This window comes from Carlito syrichta, unplaced genomic scaffold, assembly GCF_000164805.1.
Source record: "Carlito syrichta isolate Samal-C Ts95f unplaced genomic scaffold, Tarsius_syrichta-2.0.1 Scaffold305773, whole genome shotgun sequence".
NCBI lineage: Eukaryota > Metazoa > Chordata > Mammalia > Primates > Tarsiidae > Carlito > Carlito syrichta.
Genome location: NW_007249869.1, coordinates 971,644 through 994,744, shown reverse-complemented (window position 1 = coordinate 994,744; position 23,101 = coordinate 971,644). Strand labels below are relative to the sequence as shown.

At 36.6% G+C, this 23,101-nt stretch overlaps 1 protein-coding gene across 1 annotated transcript in view; it reads right to left on the bottom strand.

Annotated features, from left to right (window-relative positions):
• The window catches only part of LOC103264935 (receptor-type tyrosine-protein phosphatase gamma-like), a 713,831-nt gene that overhangs the window by 439 nt on the left and 690,291 nt on the right, over positions 1–23,101 (bottom strand). Inside the window, 11 exon segments of the mRNA XM_008062632.2 lie at positions 466–612; positions 4,821–4,949; positions 5,425–5,501; positions 6,369–6,462; positions 8,296–8,442; positions 8,985–9,120; positions 11,598–11,770; positions 13,996–14,130; positions 15,146–15,280; positions 15,473–15,555; positions 21,621–21,717. Of these exon segments, the coding sequence (XP_008060823.2) occupies positions 466–612; positions 4,821–4,949; positions 5,425–5,501; positions 6,369–6,462; positions 8,296–8,442; positions 8,985–9,120; positions 11,598–11,770; positions 13,996–14,130; positions 15,146–15,280; positions 15,473–15,555; positions 21,621–21,717 (1,353 nt within the window).

The following is a 23,101-nucleotide window of genomic DNA, read 5'->3' as shown; positions in this document are numbered from 1 at the left end:
TATACAATTAAAGAAAGAAAAAAAAAAACGAGGAAAGGGTTTGGGGATATCATTTGAATTACTAATATAAGAACCCCTCCCTTTCCCATCCCACAAGAAGGCAGCTATTATACATCAAAATGTTTACTAAAAAAAAAATCTTAATATTATCATCTCTGCAACACATTGCAAGGCTTACATTTCTGATGGCAAAGAAAATATTGAGCTCTAGAATATTGTTTTTATAATTAGGTCAACAGACCAATTTGTATGCACGCCGAATCAAAGGAACTGTTACATTTCATCTAGCCAGCTGGAAAAAGCAAATATTTGAAGGGGGAAAAAAGGGAAATGTACATATTTAAAATTAAGTCTTACTCAAATGCCTGAGCCTGTCTTGAGGATGGTAAATTGCTTCATTATTACTTAAAGGAATGATCCAGGATCCAAGTATGGCTATTACTGAGGAACTGAAGTTTAGGTTACCTGTGTAGCTTCAAGGATAAAGTCATGAATGATAATTTGTTCTTCGTTAGAGAGGCACAGTCTGTCTTTGCTGATAAGGGTGACGGTAAAGGCCTCACAGTTCATGGATTCTTCTCGACTTGGCCAGTACACAAACTCATCTTCTGCCTTTGGGAACAAAAAACATTTTTTAAACCCTCTGCAGTGTTGTCAAATATTTGTTTTTAAATTTTCTTGCACACTGATTTTGTATGTTTGCCATTTCACATACCTCTCAAGCCATCTTTTAAATTGAGTTCACAGAATTATATCCCTTCCTAATAATATGCTGAGTTCAATGGTTATTGTATTCTACTGTAAAAAATATTTTTATAATAATTATTTCCTAGCATCTCTCACTTGTCACTGTAGCAACCCAGTTGAGATGTTCTGAAATATGTATAATTGACATAGTAAAAAAGGAGGCAAGATCTAGGTCAGTTAATGTTATTATTTAACCATTGATTATGTAATCAAGATATGCTAATTCTTATTTCCTTTGTTATGTTAATGAGATAGTTGAACAGCATTTTGCAAAAGGTTTTCATAAACATCTTAATTTTTATAATATACTTGGAAGATAAGGGATTTAAAAAATAAATTTTGTTGTATATATTTAACATGATGTTGTGGATATATATAGATAGTAAAAAAGTTACTATAGTTAGAAGCAAATTAACATATCCATCATCTCGTATAGTTACTCGTTTTTGCTTTTGTGGCAGGAGCAGCTAAAATCTACTCACTTAGCATGAATCCCAAACAGTGCAATCTTATTATCTATAGTCCTCATGTTGTGCATGGGAGCTCTAGACTTGATCATACTCCGTATCTGCTACTTTGTACCTTTTGAACTATGTCGCCCCATTTCCTCCCCTCCCCACCCCATCTCCACCCCTAACCCTGGTAACCACTGTTTCCTCTCTTTTTTCAAGATTCCATATATATATATGATCATGCAATATTTCTGTGTCTGGCTTATTTCATTTAGCATAATGGCCTCCAAGCTCATCCATATTGCAGCAAATGGCAAGATCCTGTTCTTTTCTAGGATTGAATAACATTCCATTATATATGGAATTATATATATCACAGTTTCTTTATCCATTCATCTACTGATGGAAACCTAAGTTGTTTTCATGTCTTGGCTAATGTTAATAATGCCGCAGTGAACATGGAGTGCAGATATCTTTACGAGGTGGTGATTTCATTTCCTTTGGGTATATGCCCAAGAACAAGGATTGCTGGGTCTTATAGTATTCTATTTTTAATTTCTTTAGAAACCTCCATATTGTTTTCCATAATGGCTACACCAATCTATATTTCCACCATTAGTGTATAAGTTTCCTTTTCTCTGTACCTTCTCTAGCATTTGGTATCCTTTGACTTTTTGTTAACAGCCATCCTAACAGGTGTGAGGGGGTATCTCAGTGGTTTTAATTTGCATTTCTCTGATAATTTACGATGTTGATATACCTGTTGCCATTTTTATATCTTCTTCAGATAAATGTCTGTTCAGGCCTTTTGACCATTTTAAAATTGGGTCATTCATTATTCTACTATTTTGCTGTATGCGTTCTTTATAAATTTTGAATATTAACCCCTAGATTTTTATCATCTGTCTTTATAGATGAGGACATGAAGGTTGGAGGGGGCATTCCATAAGTTGTCTAAAATTGTACTGCTAATAAATGGTAAGGGATAGAACCTTTTTTGGAAAGAAGTTGTGCATAAATAAGTAGGTTGGCTGCAAGTACAAGAAACTTTTTAAAAGCAAAGTAAATCTGTCAATGTTATATTTCAAGAGGGGATAACATAGAAAGTCTTTCAGCCTTGAATCAGGCAAGCTTTAAATGTTCATCCATTTTAAGATTAAAAATAGATATGCAGGCTTGGTACTTGAATTCTATCCCTAAAAACTATGGATGCCTAAGAAAAAGTTAATTGTTGCATAAGTTGGAGACTGTGAGAAATATGATTATGATGATGTACACCCCCTGTTTCCTAATCAGCTCAAATGGCAAACTACAGTTTGCCTGTAATATATAGATTTCTATGGGCACTTTCCTGAAAATGTCTAGCTGCTATGAAGTCTGAAATAATTTTGAATAATGTTCAAAACAAAGAAGGCTTTGTTTAATCTTACATTGTTGCATTAGAAATGAGCCAGCAGTCCAATAAGACTTATCACCCTTTCAAGTTTCAATATAGCTTATTGCCAAGTACATTTTTATTTTTAAAGCTCAGCATAAGGGGAAACAGATTAGCAATTGGGTTTAGTCTATACAAAAGAAGCCTGTAACTGTCTTGGGTTTCAATACGGTTTGTCCAAGAAAACAGATATTAACGATATAAGGTAATGATGGACAGGACAACTAAATGTAACCAATATGCCCAGATAAACACAGGATTTAGGGTTAGACTTGATCCTAAATTGATAAATTAATCCCTCTGAGCCTTAAATACAGGAAATTTAAATTTAATTTCCATATATGAAAATTGGGAATAATAAAACTACTTACCCTCAAAAAATATGATGATAACATGAATAGTAAATTACCTAATTAGACTAAAGGCTACCAAAGGGATTTTTATTATGGTAGAAGAAAGGCAGAAAAGACTTTTGAAAGGATACTGAGCTAGGTATTCAATTAATTGTTCATATTGAAAGACTAAGAAAAATAAATGCTACTTCTTAATTCAGCAGGCCCTCTTGTCTCATAGCTAATTTGCTTACAAATATATTCATAGGTCAAAGATGTCTGGGCATCTCTGCCAGTGCTTTCTGAGTTAAGAACCAGTAACTTTTGGGCTACTCATGGAATTATAGCCTTGTAAAGTTATAGTAGTGATAACGCAACAAACATAAAGAATCCAGAGATACCATCTTTAGTAAAAAACTATACAATGATGACACTTTCCATCTCAGGGCTGAGAGCAGGTGTAAATCCTCCCAAGGCCTCAGAGACACTGAGATGACATGTTCCAGGGCAGCTCCTGTATCCTCTCTCTCTGCAGAACTTGTATCCACTATTTGGTCCAGTCTCCCCCCAGCCCTCTCATACAATGAACTGCTGGGTAGATGCTTTATGGTGATAGCCCTCTGTTAAGTGACAATAACAAAATACTGACTCATCCAACAAATGAACGTTTTAACAACCTTAAATGCCTCCAATTTCCACATGCCAAACAGAATAGACCCATGTTGCCAGCTAATTTGAAAATTTACACTCCAGCTTTTAGTTTAAGATTCTCAACTTTTGTTGCCATTCCATCATACAGAAGCAGTCTTGGTATCCTGAAGCTGGAGCAAAATCCGACAAAGTGAAGAAGTTCCTAGTGACTGGGCACACAGTCAAATGCATGTCACCAAGACTAGGGGTTCAATCACATGCTGTTCTTTCTTGATTAAAAAAACTCATTAATCTGACAATCATGGAGGCAGAGCCTCATTGTTTTTTGTTTTCACCTTGTGTGCTCACATGTTCACAGAGTAACTTTTGAAGACCCAGCTAATTTGGAAGCTTAAGATCTAAGCAGAAACATTTAAGTCTGTTTTATAAATTTGCTTACCCTTCTATATAGTTTAGAGAATTAAACAGAGAAGGACTGAGGGGGAGGGGAAAGTGGTAGCTTAGTCAAAGTCTTACAGAGGACCTTTAGGGGGAACAAAATAACCTCTCTTTTTATCCCTTCCCTGCAATGGATATGACTTGCCTATGGAATAGAAAAAAGGAGACATTATTAGTACTTTTGATACTTTTTTTTTCTGTAAAACATTTCTTTTAAAATGATTTAAAACACAGGCTTTGGAGACAGGTGATTCAGGTTGAAATCCTGGCTCCAATTATATGTGTGTGCTCTTGAACAAGTTAGTTCCCTCATTTTTCTCGGCTATTAAATGAAATAGTAGTACCTATGTCATGAAGATGTTGAGAGGATGAAACAAGTTAATCCATGTAAACACAGTTACATGCTTAATACAAATAAGTTCAATTTTTATTTACTTTTCAAAAGTGACATATAGCAGATAAGAGGTAGATATAAAGTCATATATTAATGAAGTTAGTAAAGGACCTTTTCAAAACCTTCTGCCACACTGCCATGTAAAGTACAATTGATGTGTGATGTCAACAGCATCAGAGAATCAGTAACAGAACTGATAGGGACTTTTATATTCTGAGACCACGAAATGAACTTCTACAGACCTTAGAATGAGAAGTCGAAATTCTTTCTCTACCATATACAGATACTAAAGCACTGTGGTAAGGTAACAAAGTAATTTATGCTTGTAGCCTCATGGGCTCATTAATATATAGCAGATGTGCTTTACTTACCAAGCTCTGGTTGTCTGGCAGCATGACAATGATCTGTGCGTTATGATCCCAAATCATTCGCCAGAAATCTTTCGTAGTATGTGGCAGAGGATGCTGAGTTATAATAAATTCATTGCTCCTATAATAGCCCTTCATTTGTGAAGACAAACAAAAATCAGTGCTATGAGTGTTTTATTCGAACTCTGTGGTGGTAAAATATATTCATAAAATAAGACATCATTGTTTTGACTGCACTAAAATAATTGAGAAAGGCATTCAGTACATTTGGCTAATTTTTAGATGTGCTTCCGCTAGCATTGTACAGACAATTTTCTCTCCATGTGCAATTCACTTCTAGTTGCCCTGTTTTCACTTAACAGAAATTTCAACATTTATTCAAGGTCAGATGGGTGAAATTAACAATAAAATTAATTCCTTAAGAAGCATTTTGCTTAATTTAAGCATTTCTGTACCACTACCGATTAGGTATCCTTTGTTAAAAGTTTCATGATAATCTCTATACTTTTGATATTACACATTGAGAAAATATTTCAAAATTGAAATTAGTCAAATAAGTGGTATGTGCTCTTTAACATCAGTTTAATTGACTTTAGTTGACTCTCACCATGATATAAGAAGCATTAATGTAATCTGTTCCTTTCATTCCAGGCAATGGTGCAAGACCCACTCGAGCACGCTCAGCTATCATATGGAAAAAACAAAAACACCACATTTGCCTTATTACACACAGAACCAGCAGCTCTGACTGAGATTTATTTGAAGATAACATATCCCCCTGGCTCCCCTTTCTAAGACTTATCTATAGTTTTAGAGAAGCTAAAGTGTTATCAGCTAAGGCAGCATGTTAAATGAAATTTTGCTACACATACCCAGAAGGACACAGGCATTGTAGGAATAAAACATTACTGTGGGAGTGGTTTTCACAGCAGACCACTAAAAGAATACTCTGTACAGATATGACAGAGAACCAGTTTCAGATAACTTTTGATACTACTTTGTTGTTTCTACAATTATACCAACATACTTAATTTTGCTCTTTACCAACCCTTTCTCCAATCTTTCTGTCCATGACGAACTTAGAAAAGAGTGGCCTTTTTCAGCAGAAATAAACCTCTCCAGTGATCACTATGTCTGTGTCTGCAATACATATATAGTGTCCTCTTCTGAGTTATTTATACAAAATCACCACCAATCAACAGTACCTTGATCTCAAAATAGCCACAATAATTTAATGATATAGTTCCAGTTGTACAGATAATCCAGGCCTCTAGGTCTTAAAGGAATGTTAATGTCACAGTGATAACAGCTTTTTTTTTTTATGTTAGAATATGGTAGAAGTAACCTGATTCTTGTATTTCCAGGGGAACTGAAGCTAGATTTTATGCAAGCTAGATGGAGCTACTTGCTGGCACTGACAACCATTTCTCCTGGTTTCATCAAACTGCCTTAGTTGAATGAGCACAACTGCCTCTTTATATAATATGTAAAATTCAGTTTTTTAAAAATACTAGCAAACTGAACTAAGTCACACCAATTTTAAAATCTTACCTGGCACTACTGAAGAATTTCTGTTCTTTTCTTTGTTACACTCTTTCTGAGCACTAAAGCATTCCACGTATTTTGCGTTACATTGTGTGACCAACTGAAAGAAAACCATTAGTCTTCATTCAAATACATAATTGATGGCATTTGACATTTTGGCAAAAACCTCAATAATCAGATTACGGATGAACAGAAACATTTTTGTGCCCCCAAATAACACCTTTTTTCTTTTTGTTTTTTTTTTAAAGAGATGGCACAATCATAGTCACTATGGTCTGGAACTCCTGGATTCAAGCAGTCCTTCCACCTCAGTCTCATGAGTAGGTGTGACACTATGAGCAGCTAATTTTTATTTTTAAATTTCGGTGGAGAAGAGGTCTCGCTGTTGTCCCAGGATGGTTTCAAACTCCTGGTCTCAAACAGTCCTCCTGCCCTGGCCCCCCAAATCATTGGGATTACAGGCATAAACCACTGTGTCTCACCCCAAAGAACACCTTTATTTTTGAGACAGGATCTTGCTCTGTCTCCCAGACTAGCGAGCTGTAGTGGGATCAGCCTAGAACTCCTGGGTTCAAGTGATCCTGCCACCTCAGCCTCTTGAGTAGCAGCTTACACCACCATGCCTGGCCAGTTCTCTAATTTTTTATAGAAACAGGGCCTTGCTATGCTGTCCAGAATGATGATAGCTTCAAGTGATCCTCCAGCCTTGGCCTCCCAAAAAGCTGTGATTACAGTGTGAACCACCATGCCAGCCTCATTTTCAGTTTTGGTTCATTTTTTTCTTCTACTTGAGCTCTAAAATTGTTAGTGCTTGTTAAAGAACCAACTACCTGGTTTTGTTTCTTAAGTGAATTTTTAAAGTATATATAAATAAATATTGTAGAAATGGAAAAGGCAGAACTTAAGAGATGTTGGTATTTAAAATTTTATAAGAACTAATTTTAAACATTTAAAGTGATACATTGTGTCCTCATTTTTGTGTGTGTGTGTCCTCATTATCAATTATCTCATGGTTTTATAGTAGTTAGAATGTTAAAAGAGCTGGAAATTTAAAATTACTTTTATGACTGAACTCAGTGAAATTAAACTACTTTGCATTTCATATCGCTTGGTTTCAGAGTCTATGGAAAGTTTTACCATGAAAATGAGAACTGCACAGATCCATCTTATTGTTTGTAGCTTGGCACAAAGTGAGAAATTACATACAGAATAATGTGCAAAAAAATAAAATTTAAAAGATTAAGAGACTTATAAATAGGAACGTACTAGGTAACTGGAGCGAAAGGCAACATTTGAAAGTTATAAGTTCTGATTTATTATCAGATGACTGAGCATTTCTGCTCTCCATTACTTTAATAGTTCTTATAGTTTATCTTTTTCACCTCCACTTCAGTCATTTCTATATAAATCTTAACTGCCCTTAAGCTTTTTCATGCCCCTATCAAAGAGAAAAAACAACCATTTAGGAAAAATTAACTTTTCTCTAGTATTATTTAGTAACTTTTTAGGTTTCTAAATTATTTTCTGGAATAATTTTTCAACTAGGCATATTTTTAGGACACTATGTCTACAAATAATCATTCTTAATAAGGTAAGATAGATTAGTTCTTCAGAAAAAAATATGGATAATATTTTTTGACTGGAATTACTGACTTCAAAAAATACTATGTCATTATGGCCAGGGGCTGATGTTCATGTTTAGATAAAGTCATAAATTGCTCAGAAGAAAATACAGTGCTGTATTATCTACTTGAACACTAACATTTCATACATAGGTCAAAACTTTATTTTCCTTTGCATTATATCTAAGGAGTACAACACAGTAATCCATTTTAGTGTATATACATTATTGCAAAGAAGACACGACACCAAAACACAGAACATTTAAAAAAATCTTTTGCTTTAGACCAAATAAATTTATTCAAAGTACCACCTTGAATTGTTTTTCCAGTCGTGTCTTTCCCCCTATTCCTGGTATGAGGATGCTATTAACATAGCTGTGCAACTGATTTGAAGATACTTCAGTCTCCTTTCCAAGAATGGCTTCCAACAAGGCATCATGGATGAAAATGTACTGCTCCTAAAAGGCACAATATATGGTAGTCACAGAAGGGATGTGAAGGGGTAGTCACCCATTCATGAAGTCTGCCTTAGATTAACTTTCGTCCCTAACACGGACTTCCCAGTGAATTCCTTCAAGCATTTGAGGCTAAGTGGTTTGCTCCAATACTTGTTTATGTATCCATCCTACCTTATTATGGATAGAGACTGTGTTAAGTTTAGTTTTATATTCCATACTGTGCCTCTAATAGTAGGTTCAATACAATAAGCAATCAAGAAATGTGCTCCATGGAAAGTCAGACAATATGTTTAATGCTCCACAGTGTCTAACACAGCTCTTGATACAACTGTATCTCTTTCCTAAGTGCTATTGAGAAATTCAAATGTTAAGGTCCACACAGAAAATGAAAACAGAATAGTATCATGGTCAGGATATCTTCTAATACAAACCTGTACATTCCTTCAAGCCCTAAGAAAATGAATCTATCTCTTCAGCATCATTCACCTTTCAGTTAAAGCATGTGCTAGAATCTCATAAGGACACTGGCAGCTACTCCTTACCTCAGTCTGGACGAGGTAGTTGCGCTGTGTCCTGATATGTTTCAGGAATCCCAGGACATTAACTGTGCTTTTGTCTTTTATCTGTTGCAGCATGCTGTCTATTACAATGTAGGTGCCTGTCCTGCCCACACCAGCACTGTAAGAAATGAAGACACTCAACTAGTACTTTCTGCTTCATCACATCTGAATCATGGATTAGAAAAATCACAATGTAACCACCTAATGAACATAGAAATACCCCTGTTGTTTAGCTAACTTAGTAGAGTTGGTGTAGGTCATTCATATAGATTGCACTCAAAAACTTCCCTAGCACATTTCCCACTTTGTACCACATGAGTTGCAAAAAAATGACTTGCTTTCTCAGCCTCCCTTGCATCTCAAGCAAAGGCATATAATTCAGTGATGCAAGGGACAGAGAGATGTCTCTTGTGGAAGTAGCCACCATACCAGAATCAGATCTGGTGAGGTAATCTGCAGGGAGTTTTTCCTTGTCTAGACATATGCTTGGCTCTCCAGCTCTGCTAGGGATTCTGTGAGTATCCATTATCCCTTTAATAAACCCCTTTTCTGCACAACTCCCTCAGTCTGCTTCTATTACCTACAGTTTAAAACCTGATTAATGTATTCAGTATGAGAAAATTCCTATTTAAAGGGTGTTTGCCTTTTATGATTTAGGTGTACAATGAGAATGCAGAATCTGGCCTCTCTTATTCATGTTCCTTTTTTTCTTTTGAATTGGAGTCTCACTCTGTTGCCCAGACTGGAGTGCAGTGGCCGCTCCCGGCCACCGCAGCCTCGACCTGCTGGGCTCCGGCAATCCTTCCACCTCAGCCTTCCAAGTAGCCGTAATTACAGGCATGTGCTACCACACCCAGCTGATTTTTTGATTTATTGTAGAGATGAGGTCTCGCTGCCCAGGCGGGTCTTGAACCCACGGGCTCAGGCAATCCACTCACCTCAGCCTCCCAAAGGCGTGGGATTACAGGCTGAGCCACCCAGCCCGGCTTATTCATGTTTCTGAATTGTTATTAAAGAAAAATACCCAGGGATCTCAATTCTGTAATACTGATTAACAAGCTTCTTTTGGCAGAATTCCCCAGCTGGTTCCCCATGTAGCATAACCCTGTTGGTACTTAAGCTGTCTGATAGACTTTTAGCACTATTTTAATGATTTCTTAAGTGTATTAGCAAACAGGTAGAATTCTCATGGGATTTTAAGCAGAAGATGGTCTCGAACTTCTGCAAAGTACTTGCCATGTGAAAGCATATTATAAGAACAGCCCAAGGCTGGGTGCAGTGTCTCACCCTTGTAATCTCAGCAATTTGGGAGGCCAAGGCAAGAGGGTTGCTTGAAGCCAGGAGTTTAAGACCATCCTGGGCCACATAGAGAGAACTTTCCTCTACCAAAAAATAAAACAATCAGCTGGGTGTGGTGGTGCATGCCTGTAATCCCAGCTACTCAGGAAGCTGTGGTAGAAGGATTATTTTAGCCAAGAGGCCATGGTTTCATGGTTGTGGTGAGCCGTGACTGTGCTACTGCATTCCAGCCTGGATGACAAAGTGAGACTCTGACTCAAAAAAAAAAAGGTAGCCCAAAAGAAATGCTTAGATGATGCCATGCAGCTATGCAACATAAATCACAGACTAAGCCACATCTTTGAATACCAGAGTGTTAAATAACAATAACAAAAAGCCAAGGGTGCAACTGCAAATGAAACACAATAAAAGCATTTTTTAACAAGCAACTATACTATAATTGTTTAAGGTAGTTGAAAGAAAATAGGCTTTACCAGTGCTTTTAAAACACAAGACTTTACCAGTGCTTTTAAAAATGAATTTTACATAGTACATATAAACTAAAAATGTAAAAATAAAGTATTTTCATACATACTATAAATACCATTATTTAGACAAACTCTTCAGAAAAGCCATTTATAAAAACTCAAAATCTCTAGTGTGGAAAGCACTTGACTTGTGTTTAAGATCAGATTTTTATTTATTATCCGAATAAACGGGGATTTTATTTTATTTTATTTTTTAGTTGGAGTCTCACTCCATCACCCAGGCTGCAGTGCAGTGGCACGCTCACAGCCACTGCAGCATTGACCTGCTGGGCTCAGGTGAGCCTTCCACCTTAGCCTTCCAAGTAGCCAGAACCATAGGCGTGAGCTACCATGTCCAGCTAATTTTTTGATTTATTATAGAGATTAGGTCTCACCAACTTGCCCAGGCTGTGCTTGAACACATAGGCTCAGGCAGTCCCCTCACCTTGACCTCCCAAAGTGCTGGAGTTACAGTCTTTAGCCATCGCACTTATCCATTATCCTAATAAATGGGAATTTTATTAATGATAAGATGATTTCATAAAAACTAGATATTCATCTAGTTGGGTAGATTTTTTTTTTTAAATCACAAAGTAGCAAATGATCTCTTAATGTTACAGGAATTGAGCTGCTTTATTCTAAGATTATAACAGGTCTTGTTCATTCCAGTTTTCCATGGAAGACACAGCTTCTAAGGCATACAAAGCAGTAGCAGAGTCACTATGGTCGAAGTTCACTGAGGCTCAAGCCACTGCTCTGCCCACTTCACACGCTGAGTCCCATCCCCTACCTGCAGTGAACCAACACAGGGCCCATTTCTGGTGTCCGGGCTGCTGAGGATCTTCTCACAAAAGTCAGGACGGGAAGGGCATACTCAGGAACTCCCATGTCAGGCCACTGTGTGTAGTGATACTGGATCACTACCCTTTCATTTTGACGACCCTTGGGATTTCCCTTCTGACCCTATAAGAAAAGTGAAAAAAGATGTCTTTAAATTGGGGTGAACATTCTGGGTAAAAATAATGTAAGGATTTCAGGAAACATTACCTCTGACCTCAGTCACTCTAATCACTGTTCCTGTGTTAGGTTATTTACTCTTTGTGACCAACCTTCATGCCATTAAATGAAGACGTTACCTAGCTAGATATGAAGTATTATTTTCTCTTAGAAGAAAATATTTTTTTAAAGATTGTACAAAGAATGAACATTTACTATCAGTTTTTTTGTTTTTTGTTTTTGAACTATCCCGAGCACTTTGTAATTTTTCTACAAGGCCTCCACTTCCTGACTTTTTGCCCGAAGCCCAGAAGGCCTTGCTTTCATCTCTTTGCGGGCCATGAGTCCCATTCCTTCTCCACTGTTAAGGTTGGACTGTCAGGAGCCAGAGTATTAGTTGCTACTGTATATTATCTAGGAAGTGATGGGAATATCCTAAGTATTAAATTATTCTCAGTGTTGAGTCATGTCACTTTCCTTTAAGTGACTGAACTTTTTACATTTTAACTACTTTGGATGAAAAATTTCCCCAAACAGGTCACTTGCTGTGATATATTTTCTTATTACCAATACCTCTAAACATTAAAAACTGTTTAAATGACTCAGGGTCAGAAATCAACCAACACTGATGCTTGTTGAGTATCTAGCCCTGTGCTACAAAGGCCTATGGTGGCTTTGATTTTTTAATTCTTCTATTGGCTTTGATTTTTTAATTCTTCTATTAACTCTCATTTTTCTACTTTTTCCTCTTGTCAGAATACAAAACACCTAAAGTTCCTACTTCTTCCTCTTGCTAAAACAAGAGCAAGTAGCCCTGTTTAAATACCTGAAAGATTCTTATGAGTTGGGCTTCAAAGTTTTATACTGGTTATTGGTTAGCTTGAGAAAGTCAATAGCTCTATTATAGAGAAACCCAGATGCAGTGATACTGATTTTCATATTATTTCTGCCATTTTTGAAAATAATTATATATAAAAAGTACTGTTAACCTTGGATCACAGGTAGGCTTCAGAGCCACTGAAATTGTGAATAAAAATTTGAGTAATTGTGAATTCTTCTGGGCCAAAGAAGTTACAGTTTTAACATTTTCCAAAATGTCCAAAACACCACCAACATCAGAAAAATTAAGATCCCATTGATATAAACAACTACCATATCTGAGTTTCTGTAGAGTAACTAAATTTTTAAATGAGCATCTATCTAGAGTTTCTGATACAGTAGTTCTCCCTTATCCATAGTTCCATTTTCTCTCAATCAGTCCTAAAATATTATAGTATTTTAAGAAAGAGAATGTAAATTCATATAACTTTTTTATAGCATACTGTTATAATTGTTCTACCTTAGTATTAGTTATTTTTATCTCTTGCTGTGCATAATTTATAAATTAAATGTTATCATAGGTATGTATGTATAGTGAAAAAAAAACCAATATAAATAGAGTTTAGTACTATCTGAGGTTTTAAGCATCCACTGGAGGTCTTGAAACATTCCCCCATGGATAAGGGGAGACTGCTGTACTGCTGTGATGATGTATGATTTTCGTTGACAGTGGATTTTGAAAAAGAGAAATGGGGATAACTTGAAAGTATTTTCACAAAGTGTGATTCTCAGAGTATTAGCAATTCTATAGAAAAGAATTTTATTGTCAACTCACATGAGAGGACATTAAGCAAAACAATGTTATATAGGTTTCTTACCTCTAGCACTCTGGTCACTTGGGTTCACTATAAATTTCTAAAATGATGGGGGATATATAGTATGTAGCATTCATTTCCCATTCTTACTGAATAGGAGAATCTGAATTTCACAGGACAAGTATTCCTTGGAACATACTTTGGGAAACAATGCTTTAAAGCTGTCAGAAAATTGGAATTAAAAAGCTAAATCAAACATATGCTGCCATATTTGTTGAGCATTACCAAAACCTAAAAGGACGATTTTCTTTAAAAGAAAAATGAAAGCTTTTTCATAAAGAGATTAAAGAACTCCACCAGGCCAGTTAAATTGTATTATATGCTTTGCCAGTACCTTTCACACCATACACTGGTGTCAATCAAAAGAGTTGTGAAAAAATGTTTTAAAAATACTTTTTAAAAAGCAAGTTGGTTATGAGATTTGGCCTTGGTTGTACAGTAATTTTCATACAAGTATAAAAAAAGATGCCCTGGCAGCCTATCCAATTCCTTCAGTACCTTTTTCACTTTTGTATTTCTGATTGAAAAACGACGAACAGTATAGCAGGCATGTACTTTTGTGCTCTTCAGCGTGACAATAATGTTTCCATACTCCTCACTATTCTCTGTTGGCCAATACTGATCGCATTTTCGCTGGAAAAAGAAAGAAGTTATAAGTTATACCTGAAATTTATGCTACAATTCTTCTGTTTATAATGTAATTTCAAATGACAATGTTAAAACACAGGCAACAGTGACATTTAGTTGACTGAAAAAGGAAGACACAACCTGAACTCCTTAAAGGCACATGTGACCTCTGAAGAGGTTGATGGCTTGGGACAAAATTTCTGCAATATCATGTGAGAAATGGGTCTAGTATTGATGATCATCTTTCAGTACATGATGTATTTTAAAGACGGCCTAAGAAAGAAGCCTATAATGTTTGACCTGTAAGAAATGTGGGCAGTATATGTTAAAAAAGTTTAAGTATTATTTGAAGGCTAGGAAGGCCTTATGGATGGCTTCTTGTTAAGTGTGAAACTCTTCTTTTTACACCTTGGGTTTCCAAAGGCAAACAGAGACTGTGAAATCAAAGTGAAGCTGTGATTTTGAGCAGGGAACCTGAGGCTTAGCTTATATTCCAGCACAAATTGGCATGATCTAATATAAACTCATAATCCAATAAATTCAACAACAATTAATCATTTTTTAAAAGGTCCTCTTAATGATGGTCAAGCTGTTTAAGCATTTTTTGTTGACCCTAGTCTGAACTTGGTAGTTCCTTGACTTCTACATGTCTCTTCCAAAATCCCTGCTTTTTTGTTCTTTCTATCCCCTGCACTTAGAATGACCTTTCCTTCTCTTTTCAACCTGTGAACTCCCCTCCATGTCGTTCCAAGTCTCACCTCAAATATTAGCTCCTTTACAAAATCTCTGTACTAGTGGATACATTCATCCATTTTTGCAGCACTCATCCCTATTCATCTCTATCATCACATTTAACTTACTTTTATAATGCCTTAGCTCTCTTTCTTGCCAGATCATAAACAAGGTAAGAGCAGAAAGAATACTTCGTTTCGTTTATACCTTGTCAAGTCCCTACCCTACAGCAGGTACTGTTTTTTGAATGAAGGTACATGATTAAGATAGGAAGCCAAGGGGCTCTTACTCTTCCTTTTTCCACAAGGTTCGTAATCATGATAATGATTCCAGTGTTTTGTTCCCAAATCATCCTCCAGAAATCTTCAAATGTAGACTTCAAAGGTCCCTGGGTGGCAATGTAAGCTTTTGCTTTGTTGTAACCCTTCAAAGATGACACAGCACAAAGTAAGATGAAAGCAGTATCACAGATGACCAGTTAATAATTAAAGTATCTTCCATAGTGAATAGGCTGTGTTTTTTAGTGAAAGCTCTGTAAGTATTAAAATACATTTAACAGTTTCTGCTGCAGTCTTCAATTTCCAGAAATAGGTTTACAATAACATTTCTGACTTACATCAACATAGTTTGCATTAATGTAGTCGCTGTGCTTAGAGTCTTTTCCTGGTAAAGGTCTTAACTTCACCCTACTGTGATCATCTATAGAAGATAAGAAAAAAAAGCAAAAACAAAATGTGTAATTCAGAAACTAGTGGCATTGTAAAGCACAACACAAGGCAATCAGGTATTGTGACATCTCCTAGAGTGCCCTGAAAAAACTTGGCAGAACAACAACTAAACAAAGAGCATTGGAACTCATCTCAGAAATACAAGGCCGCTTCCACCTCACATGCTCTCAAGATGCAAATTCATGTAAAACCAAAATTTCCTTGTTCTGTATTTTGAAACCAAGTTCAAAGGTCTTTGATTACTCATTCCCCTATTCCTGATACAAATATAAAAGGGTGACTTTCACATCAAGTCTGGATCATCTATTTTCAGAAAATTCCATTGCTGAATTCATTTGGAGGCCCTAAGTAATTGAGGGAACCAGAGCTTTTAAGAGTAATCTCTCATTATAGGAATGTGAAGTCCATTATCAGATTTTAACGATCCACTTATCCTTAGTTTTTGAACAAAAGTGAGGGTTGCACGATACACATATCTAGTTGCCCAACAGAGTGAGCCTGGGTCTTTTTTAGGAATGCAAAAGAAATAAAAGGAAGATGAGGTCATAACTTTATCTTCCCTAACTAGAAACAGAATAGGCAAAAGCCAATTTATATTTCTGGTTGTAGTCATAACAAGCTAGTTCAAAAAGAAGTCCAATGAGTGGATTAGCCTAGGTGTTACTGATCCCAGACTATACCAAGTACTTTTCGAAAGTCCTTTACATTCTTGGAACTATGAATTGCTTTTGTTGTTCTGACAAACTCTCAGTCCAGAGTTAGCATGAAACAGGGGCTGCCTGATATAAATAGGCCCCAAATGGAAATTTTCTACTAAGGCATCTGGATCAAAACGGCTGTAACTCAGTATCCATTATATTGTATACTGTTTTTTCTTATACTGACAACACATACTCTTCAAGTTGCAAAATTCTTATTTAACTAAAAGGTAATAGACTGGTTAACAGATCAATATGGGAGGCTATATAGTGATATCCACATATGCCTTAAAAGTTGTGATGACGCTCATGTTCTCACTCATAAGTGGACCTTGAATAACTATCGTAATACTATAAGAAAAGGAGTGGCAGTAGTGGGAAACTGCTGGGGGGGGGATTGGCAGTAGTAGGAAACTGCTAGGTAGGGGGAGAGCACACCTCATCAACAAGGGTAACTGCATAATGAACAATTGTATTACAATTGTACCCCACATCTTTAAATTTAAAAATTAAAAAAGTTGTGAAGGCTGTGTGAGAGAAGCTTTTCCTACATCATGTTTTTGGCAAATTCACGGTCTGATTTTACTTGTTTCCGTGACCATTTTTTTTTTTTTTAACTTTTGTTTATTTATGTCTTTTTTTTTTTTGAGTTGGAGTCTCACTCTGTCACCCAGACTGGAGTGCAGTGGCTGCTCCTGGCCACCGCAGCCTTGACCTGCTGCCTCCGGCGATCCTTCCGCCTCAGTCTTCCGAGTAGCTGGAATTATAGGCATGTGCTACCACACCCAGCTGATTTTTTGATTTATTGTAGAGATGAGGTCTCGCTGCCCAGTCAGGTCTCAAACCCGCGGGTTCAGGCAATCCACTCACCTCAGCCTCCCAAAGGCGTGGGATTACATATTTATGTCTTTTTTAAAGATGGGGTCTTGCTATGCTGCCAGGCTGGTCTTGAATTCCTGGGCTCAAGTAATTCTCTTGCTGTGGCCTCCCAAAGTGCTGGGATTACAGGTATGAGCCACTATACCTGGCCTGTTTCTATGCAATTCTTTGCTATATAAAGGTTAGATGAAGGAAGGTGATGTGCCCAGAATCTCAGTGGCCGAGAGAACACCAAAACCCAACTCTCTGAACTTGTGAAAATAAAGCCACACCTAATTTTATTTTTTAAAAGCAATGTACAAAACTTGGGAAAACGCAACCACGTTTAATCACAGATTATGGTTTTCTAGCAAAACACTATAACCTTGGGCATATCACACGGAAGTTTCTTTAATTTTCTCCTTCTTCTTTGCCCCAATACTTTTAGCCAAGGCAGTAGGGTCACTAGAAGTAAAGGTTGCTATGGTGGAAAGAAAGTGCGTGGATGTAGGTAAGGCAAAGATGTGTATATATCTGCTTGATTTGTCTAGTTAAAAAGGAGGTATATGGATGGGCAAACCCGCACAGTCACAGCATGGTGAGTTGGCCAACATATACTACCAGAGTCAATCTATTCAAAGACTAGGGAGAAAAGTTTGACTCTTCCTTGTTCCCTTTTTACCTCCTCTTCATTCTCTCAGAGAAGTGAAACAAAGAATTCTATTCAAAAGTAACCTGGAATTCTTTTAAAACTTTATTTAGAAGCAAAACTATCCCTATTTGTTAGATGACATGATCTTGTATATAGAAACCAAAGGAATTCACAAAAAAATAACTATTAGAATAAATGAGTTCAGCAATGTTGTAGGATTCAAGATCAATATACAAAACACAATTGTATTTATGAAGGGAGACCCAAAAAAACCTCAGAAATATCTTTTGGAGGGCAGGCCCTTTGTAACACAGGCTTCTCCTGCTAGGTAAGTGTTCTAGGCAGCTGCTGACATCAGTGTACCAGTTAGCATTGTTGTGAGAGGCTGTGTTTAGCTTTAGTAAATTTTTTTATTTTTTGAGATTCTTTCAACGTGTTTGCCCATTTCATGAGGGGTGATTTACGAGTACACATGCCCATACCACATTGAGTGTTCAGGAGTTTTTGACCAAAAACAGCATGACCCCCATACCCCACTCTCCCTATTCACCCAATCTCACCCTGCACAACTTCTTTTGTTTCGCTGGTGAAAAAAGTTTAATAAGGAAACATTTTGCCAGTACAACAGAAGCACTAAAATGCATCAAAATTGATGAGTTCAACAACTTTTGAGTAGTGGAAAAAGTGCTTCAATAGGTATATTGCATCAAACAAAGAGTACTTTGGTAATTAAAGTTTAGACATGCAAGAATTAATACACAGTTTTTAATAAATATCATTTTTTAGGGTCCCCCCTCGTATATACACTTAACAGTGAGCAATCCAAAAATAAAACTAAACAATTTCATTTACATTAGCAACAAAAAGAATAAAATACTTAGTAATAAATTTAACAAAATAAGAAAAGCACTAGTACAATACAAACTTTTTTTTCCAACCATTGTTGAGAGACTAGTCAAGGGTCAGGCCTTGTGGCTCAGGCCTGTCATCCCGTACTTTGGGAGGCTGAGGTTAGAGGATTGCTTGAGCCCAGGAGTTTGAGACCAGCATGGGCAACACAGTGAGACTCAATCTCTACAAAAATTTTAAAAAATTAACTGGGTATGGTGATGCTTGCCTATAGTTCCAGTTACTCAGAAGGTTCATGGAGGAGGATTGCTTGAACCCGGGAGTTTGAGGCCGTGGTGAGCCCTGAACGTGCCTCTGCACTCAAACCTGGGCAACAATGTGAGACTCCAACTCCGGAAAAAAAAAGAATAGCCAAAACAATCTTGGAAAAAGAGTAACAAATTTAAAGAACTTACAGTTCTCAATTTCAAAACTTACCAGAAAGCTATAGTTAGTAATCAATACAGTGTAATACTGGCATAAGGATAGAAATGTAGATAACAGAATAGAATTCATAGACCAGAAACAAACTATTATACTTGTTATCAGCTGATTTTTCAATAAGGATGGTAAGGCAATTCAGTAGGGAAAACAAGAGTCTTCAATAAATGGCAGAGGAACGACTGGATATCTCTATGCAAAAGATTGAAATTGGATTCCTACTTCACACCATATGTAAAAATTAATTCAAAATGAACACAAGACCTAAATGTAAGTGCTAAAACTAGAAAAATCCAACAACATAGGTATAAATCTTCATGATCTTGAATTAGATAATGGTTTCTTAAATATGACATCAAAAGTATAGGCAATAAAAGAAAAAGGTAGATAAATTAGATTTCACCAAAATTTAAAAATTTGTCCTTCAAAGGACACCATTAAGAAAGTGAAAAGCCAGGCTCAGTGGCTCAGCCTGTAATCCTGCACTTTGGGAGGCTGAGGTGAGTGGACTGCCTGAGCCCGCGGGTTTGAGACCCGCCTGGGCAACTTGGCAAGATCTCATCTCCACAATAAATCAAAAAATTAGCTGGGTGTGGTAGCGCATGCCTGTAGTTTTAGCTACTTGGAAGGTTGAGGCAGAAGGATCTCCGGAGCCCAGCAGGTTGAGGCTGTGGTAGCCAGGAGCATGCTACTGCACTCCAGTCTGGGCAACAGAGTGAGACTCCAACTCAAAAAAAAAAAAAAAAAAAGAAAGTGAAAAGACAATGCAGAGAAAAGGGGAAAATACTTACAAACTATATATCTGATAAGGGATCTGTATCCAGTATATATAAAGAACTCTTACAACTCAACAACAAAAAGACAAAAGTAATCCAGTTAAAAAATGGTAAATGATATGAATAGACATTTCTCCAGAGAAGATGAGACAACTGGCCAAAAACCACATGAAAATATGCTCAACATCACTAGTAATTAGGGAAATACAAAACCATAATGGGGTACCACTTCATACCCATTAGGATGGCTATTAACAAAAAAAGAAAAAAAAACGTGTTGGTGAGGATGTAGACACATTAAATCCTTTACATTTTGTTGGTGGGCCTGTAAAATGGTACAGTCACATTGGCAAACAGTCTGGTAGTTCCTCAAGATGCCAAACACAGAGTTACCATATAACCTAGCAATTCTACTCCTGGTCTACAGCCAAGAGAATTGAAAGCATATATCTATATAAATCCTTGTATATGACTGTTCATAGAAGCATTATTCATAATTGCCAAAAAGGAGGAAAAGAACCCAAAGGCCATCAAATGATGGAGAAACAAAATGCTGTATGTCCATACAATAGACCATTATTCAGCCATAAAAAGGGATGACATATTGACACATGGTGCAACAGGATGAATCTTGAAAACATTATGCTAAATGAAAGAAGCTAGACACAAAAAGCCACATCATATATGATTCCATTTATATGAAATGTCCAGAATATGCAACTCGAGAAACAGAAAGTAGACAAATGGTTTCTAGGGGCTGGAGAGGATAAGGAATTGGGAGTGCCTGCTCACAAGTACGGGGTTTCTTGTTGGAGTGCAAAACATGTTCTAAATTTAAATGTGATGACTGTACAACTCTGTGAATATACTAAAATCCACTGAATTATACTCTTTAAATAGGTAAATTTTATATGGTATGTGAATTATATCTCATCAAAACTTTATTTTAAAAACTTTTGCACAGTAGAGTTCAAACTTTAAGTGGTCCTATTTAAATGCACTATTATATAACATTTTATGTGATGTGATCCTTACTATAGTATATGTTAACTAGAAGTGTCTGTGCACCCCTATATTTAGTACCAAAGCATATATTATCTGCCAGTGACCCACGCTTCACGTATCTATGAAGTGTGGCCCCCAGACTAGAGAAGTAACTTGAACTCCTTCCTAGGGTATTCCTTGAGGCTCTGTATGAAAAAATTTCCTTTATTGGAGTCCCTAACCTCCAGGATACTCCTGACCCGAAAGCACATGAGCCAAAAGGATTGGAGGCCCGTCACTTCAGGTATAGACCAATTATGTAGGCCTAGAAAGAATGCTTTGAAATTCAGCTTACTTGTTTCAATTCCCAATATTTCTATCTGTTTTAAAAGTCTTAACCCTTACAGGTTCAAACCAGTATCAAGATAGCCAAGTGACATTCAAACATTGGCTCCTAATACCTGATATGACTTCATTTAATGTGAAAACAGTGACACTCAGAACATTTTCTTTCAGCCACTTTATGATGCTGAGATCTGACAGCCTAATGAAAGACTAACGGGAAAGAAAATGTCCCTACTTCTCTTTAACCATCATTGAAGATAGGCTGATGAGAGGTTAGCTTGCAAATATCATGTTTTCTTGGCATTCTGCTTTTGATTGCTTGGCTTTCAGCTTATACCCAGCATGAAAATTTAATTTTCTCACAGTTGAAGATAGTTTAAAGTTTATTACTCACATGCTAAAATGTTGATGTATCTGTTTTTGTGCTTGTTTTCTGGATGATTGGAATGTTCTGCAGTGATGTTCATATCAGCTGTACAACGCTGGACTTCCTAGTGAAGAAAACCACCAGCAGGATTTTAAGACATAGTTTAGACACAAAGGAGCACTATATACATTCAAAGACATAAAGTATTTACTCATCCCCGGCCACAGCCACCTTTACCTTCCCAAACCCAACTTCAGATGCAATTACTGATACATTCATAACAAGCATATGAAAAATGTGAACAAGATATAAAGATTTCATTCTTTACTATTAAATCATCTACTTTATTTCAGATTTTGACCTAGATGGTATCTCTTTTGAATTATGTCACAGTCTGTGGGTGGGAAAAAAACATTAAAAAAGATAATGTCAGTCAAATGTGATCAATAGAAGGCCTAAAACAACTGTAATGGGAGCACAGATAGAGGAACAAAGGAAGGGTTAGACAGGTGATGACAATTCATGAGTCTTAAAGGAAGGATGGGAATTTCCAAGAACTATAATCTCCACCATGATTTGCAATATGCTTATAGGACTTACAGCCTCATTTTATCACCGTGAGACTGCAAATTGACTATGAAAACTCATTCCTGATATGGCACTGATATACAGCCCAAGTAGTCCTATCTGGCATCCCTAATTTTATTTAAATCAACCTTTAGGAAAACAGCAGTGGCAAAAAGCAACTCTCTTCCATTACCTTGGCCATCAATATAAACATCATCCATTAGCCTAACACAAGCAACAAATGTTGCTGAACAGCCAACATTTTCTATACAATATGCTTCAAACCCAAGAAAGGACTGGAGCTAACTAATAAGGGCAGTCATTAGCAGTGCACAGCTGCTACAAAGAGCAGGAGCAAAGTAGCACAAAATTATCAGGAGAAATGTTTTACACGTAACAGATGTAGCAGAGTTTAGGAGCATGCAGACATTTTTCACAAAGGAAACGCATAGCAATTATGGATGTTTCCCACAGCATTTACATTAAGCATAAAGAAAACAAGGAACTGGTTTGTCTTTTATATTCACAAAGTACTTCCCAGTGAGGAGTCCCCCTCTTCTCTCTAAGGAGGAACTCAATGTAATCAAAGAATTTAAGGTATAAAAACAAAGAGCTTCTATCGGTTCAAAGAAACTATATTCATTAACTCTCCAATTGTTGGATGCTGCATATTGAATTTTTCATAATTGTAGAACTTTCCAGCTGTTCATGAAAAAAAAAAAACAACCCCACAGGCATTAATTCAGCTCACCTTTTTGGGGAAAGTGTGTTTCATGACAATTTTTACCCATTTCTTATCCTTACTAAATGTGATAACACTTTGATATTTTCTGTTCTAAGATAGTTTATAACCTATGGTTTGGCAAACCTTGAAGCTGCCTTTGGCTCTTTTCTCAAAAAGGAATAATGTGTAGTTACAAAGGAAGCCATCTGCTACGTGA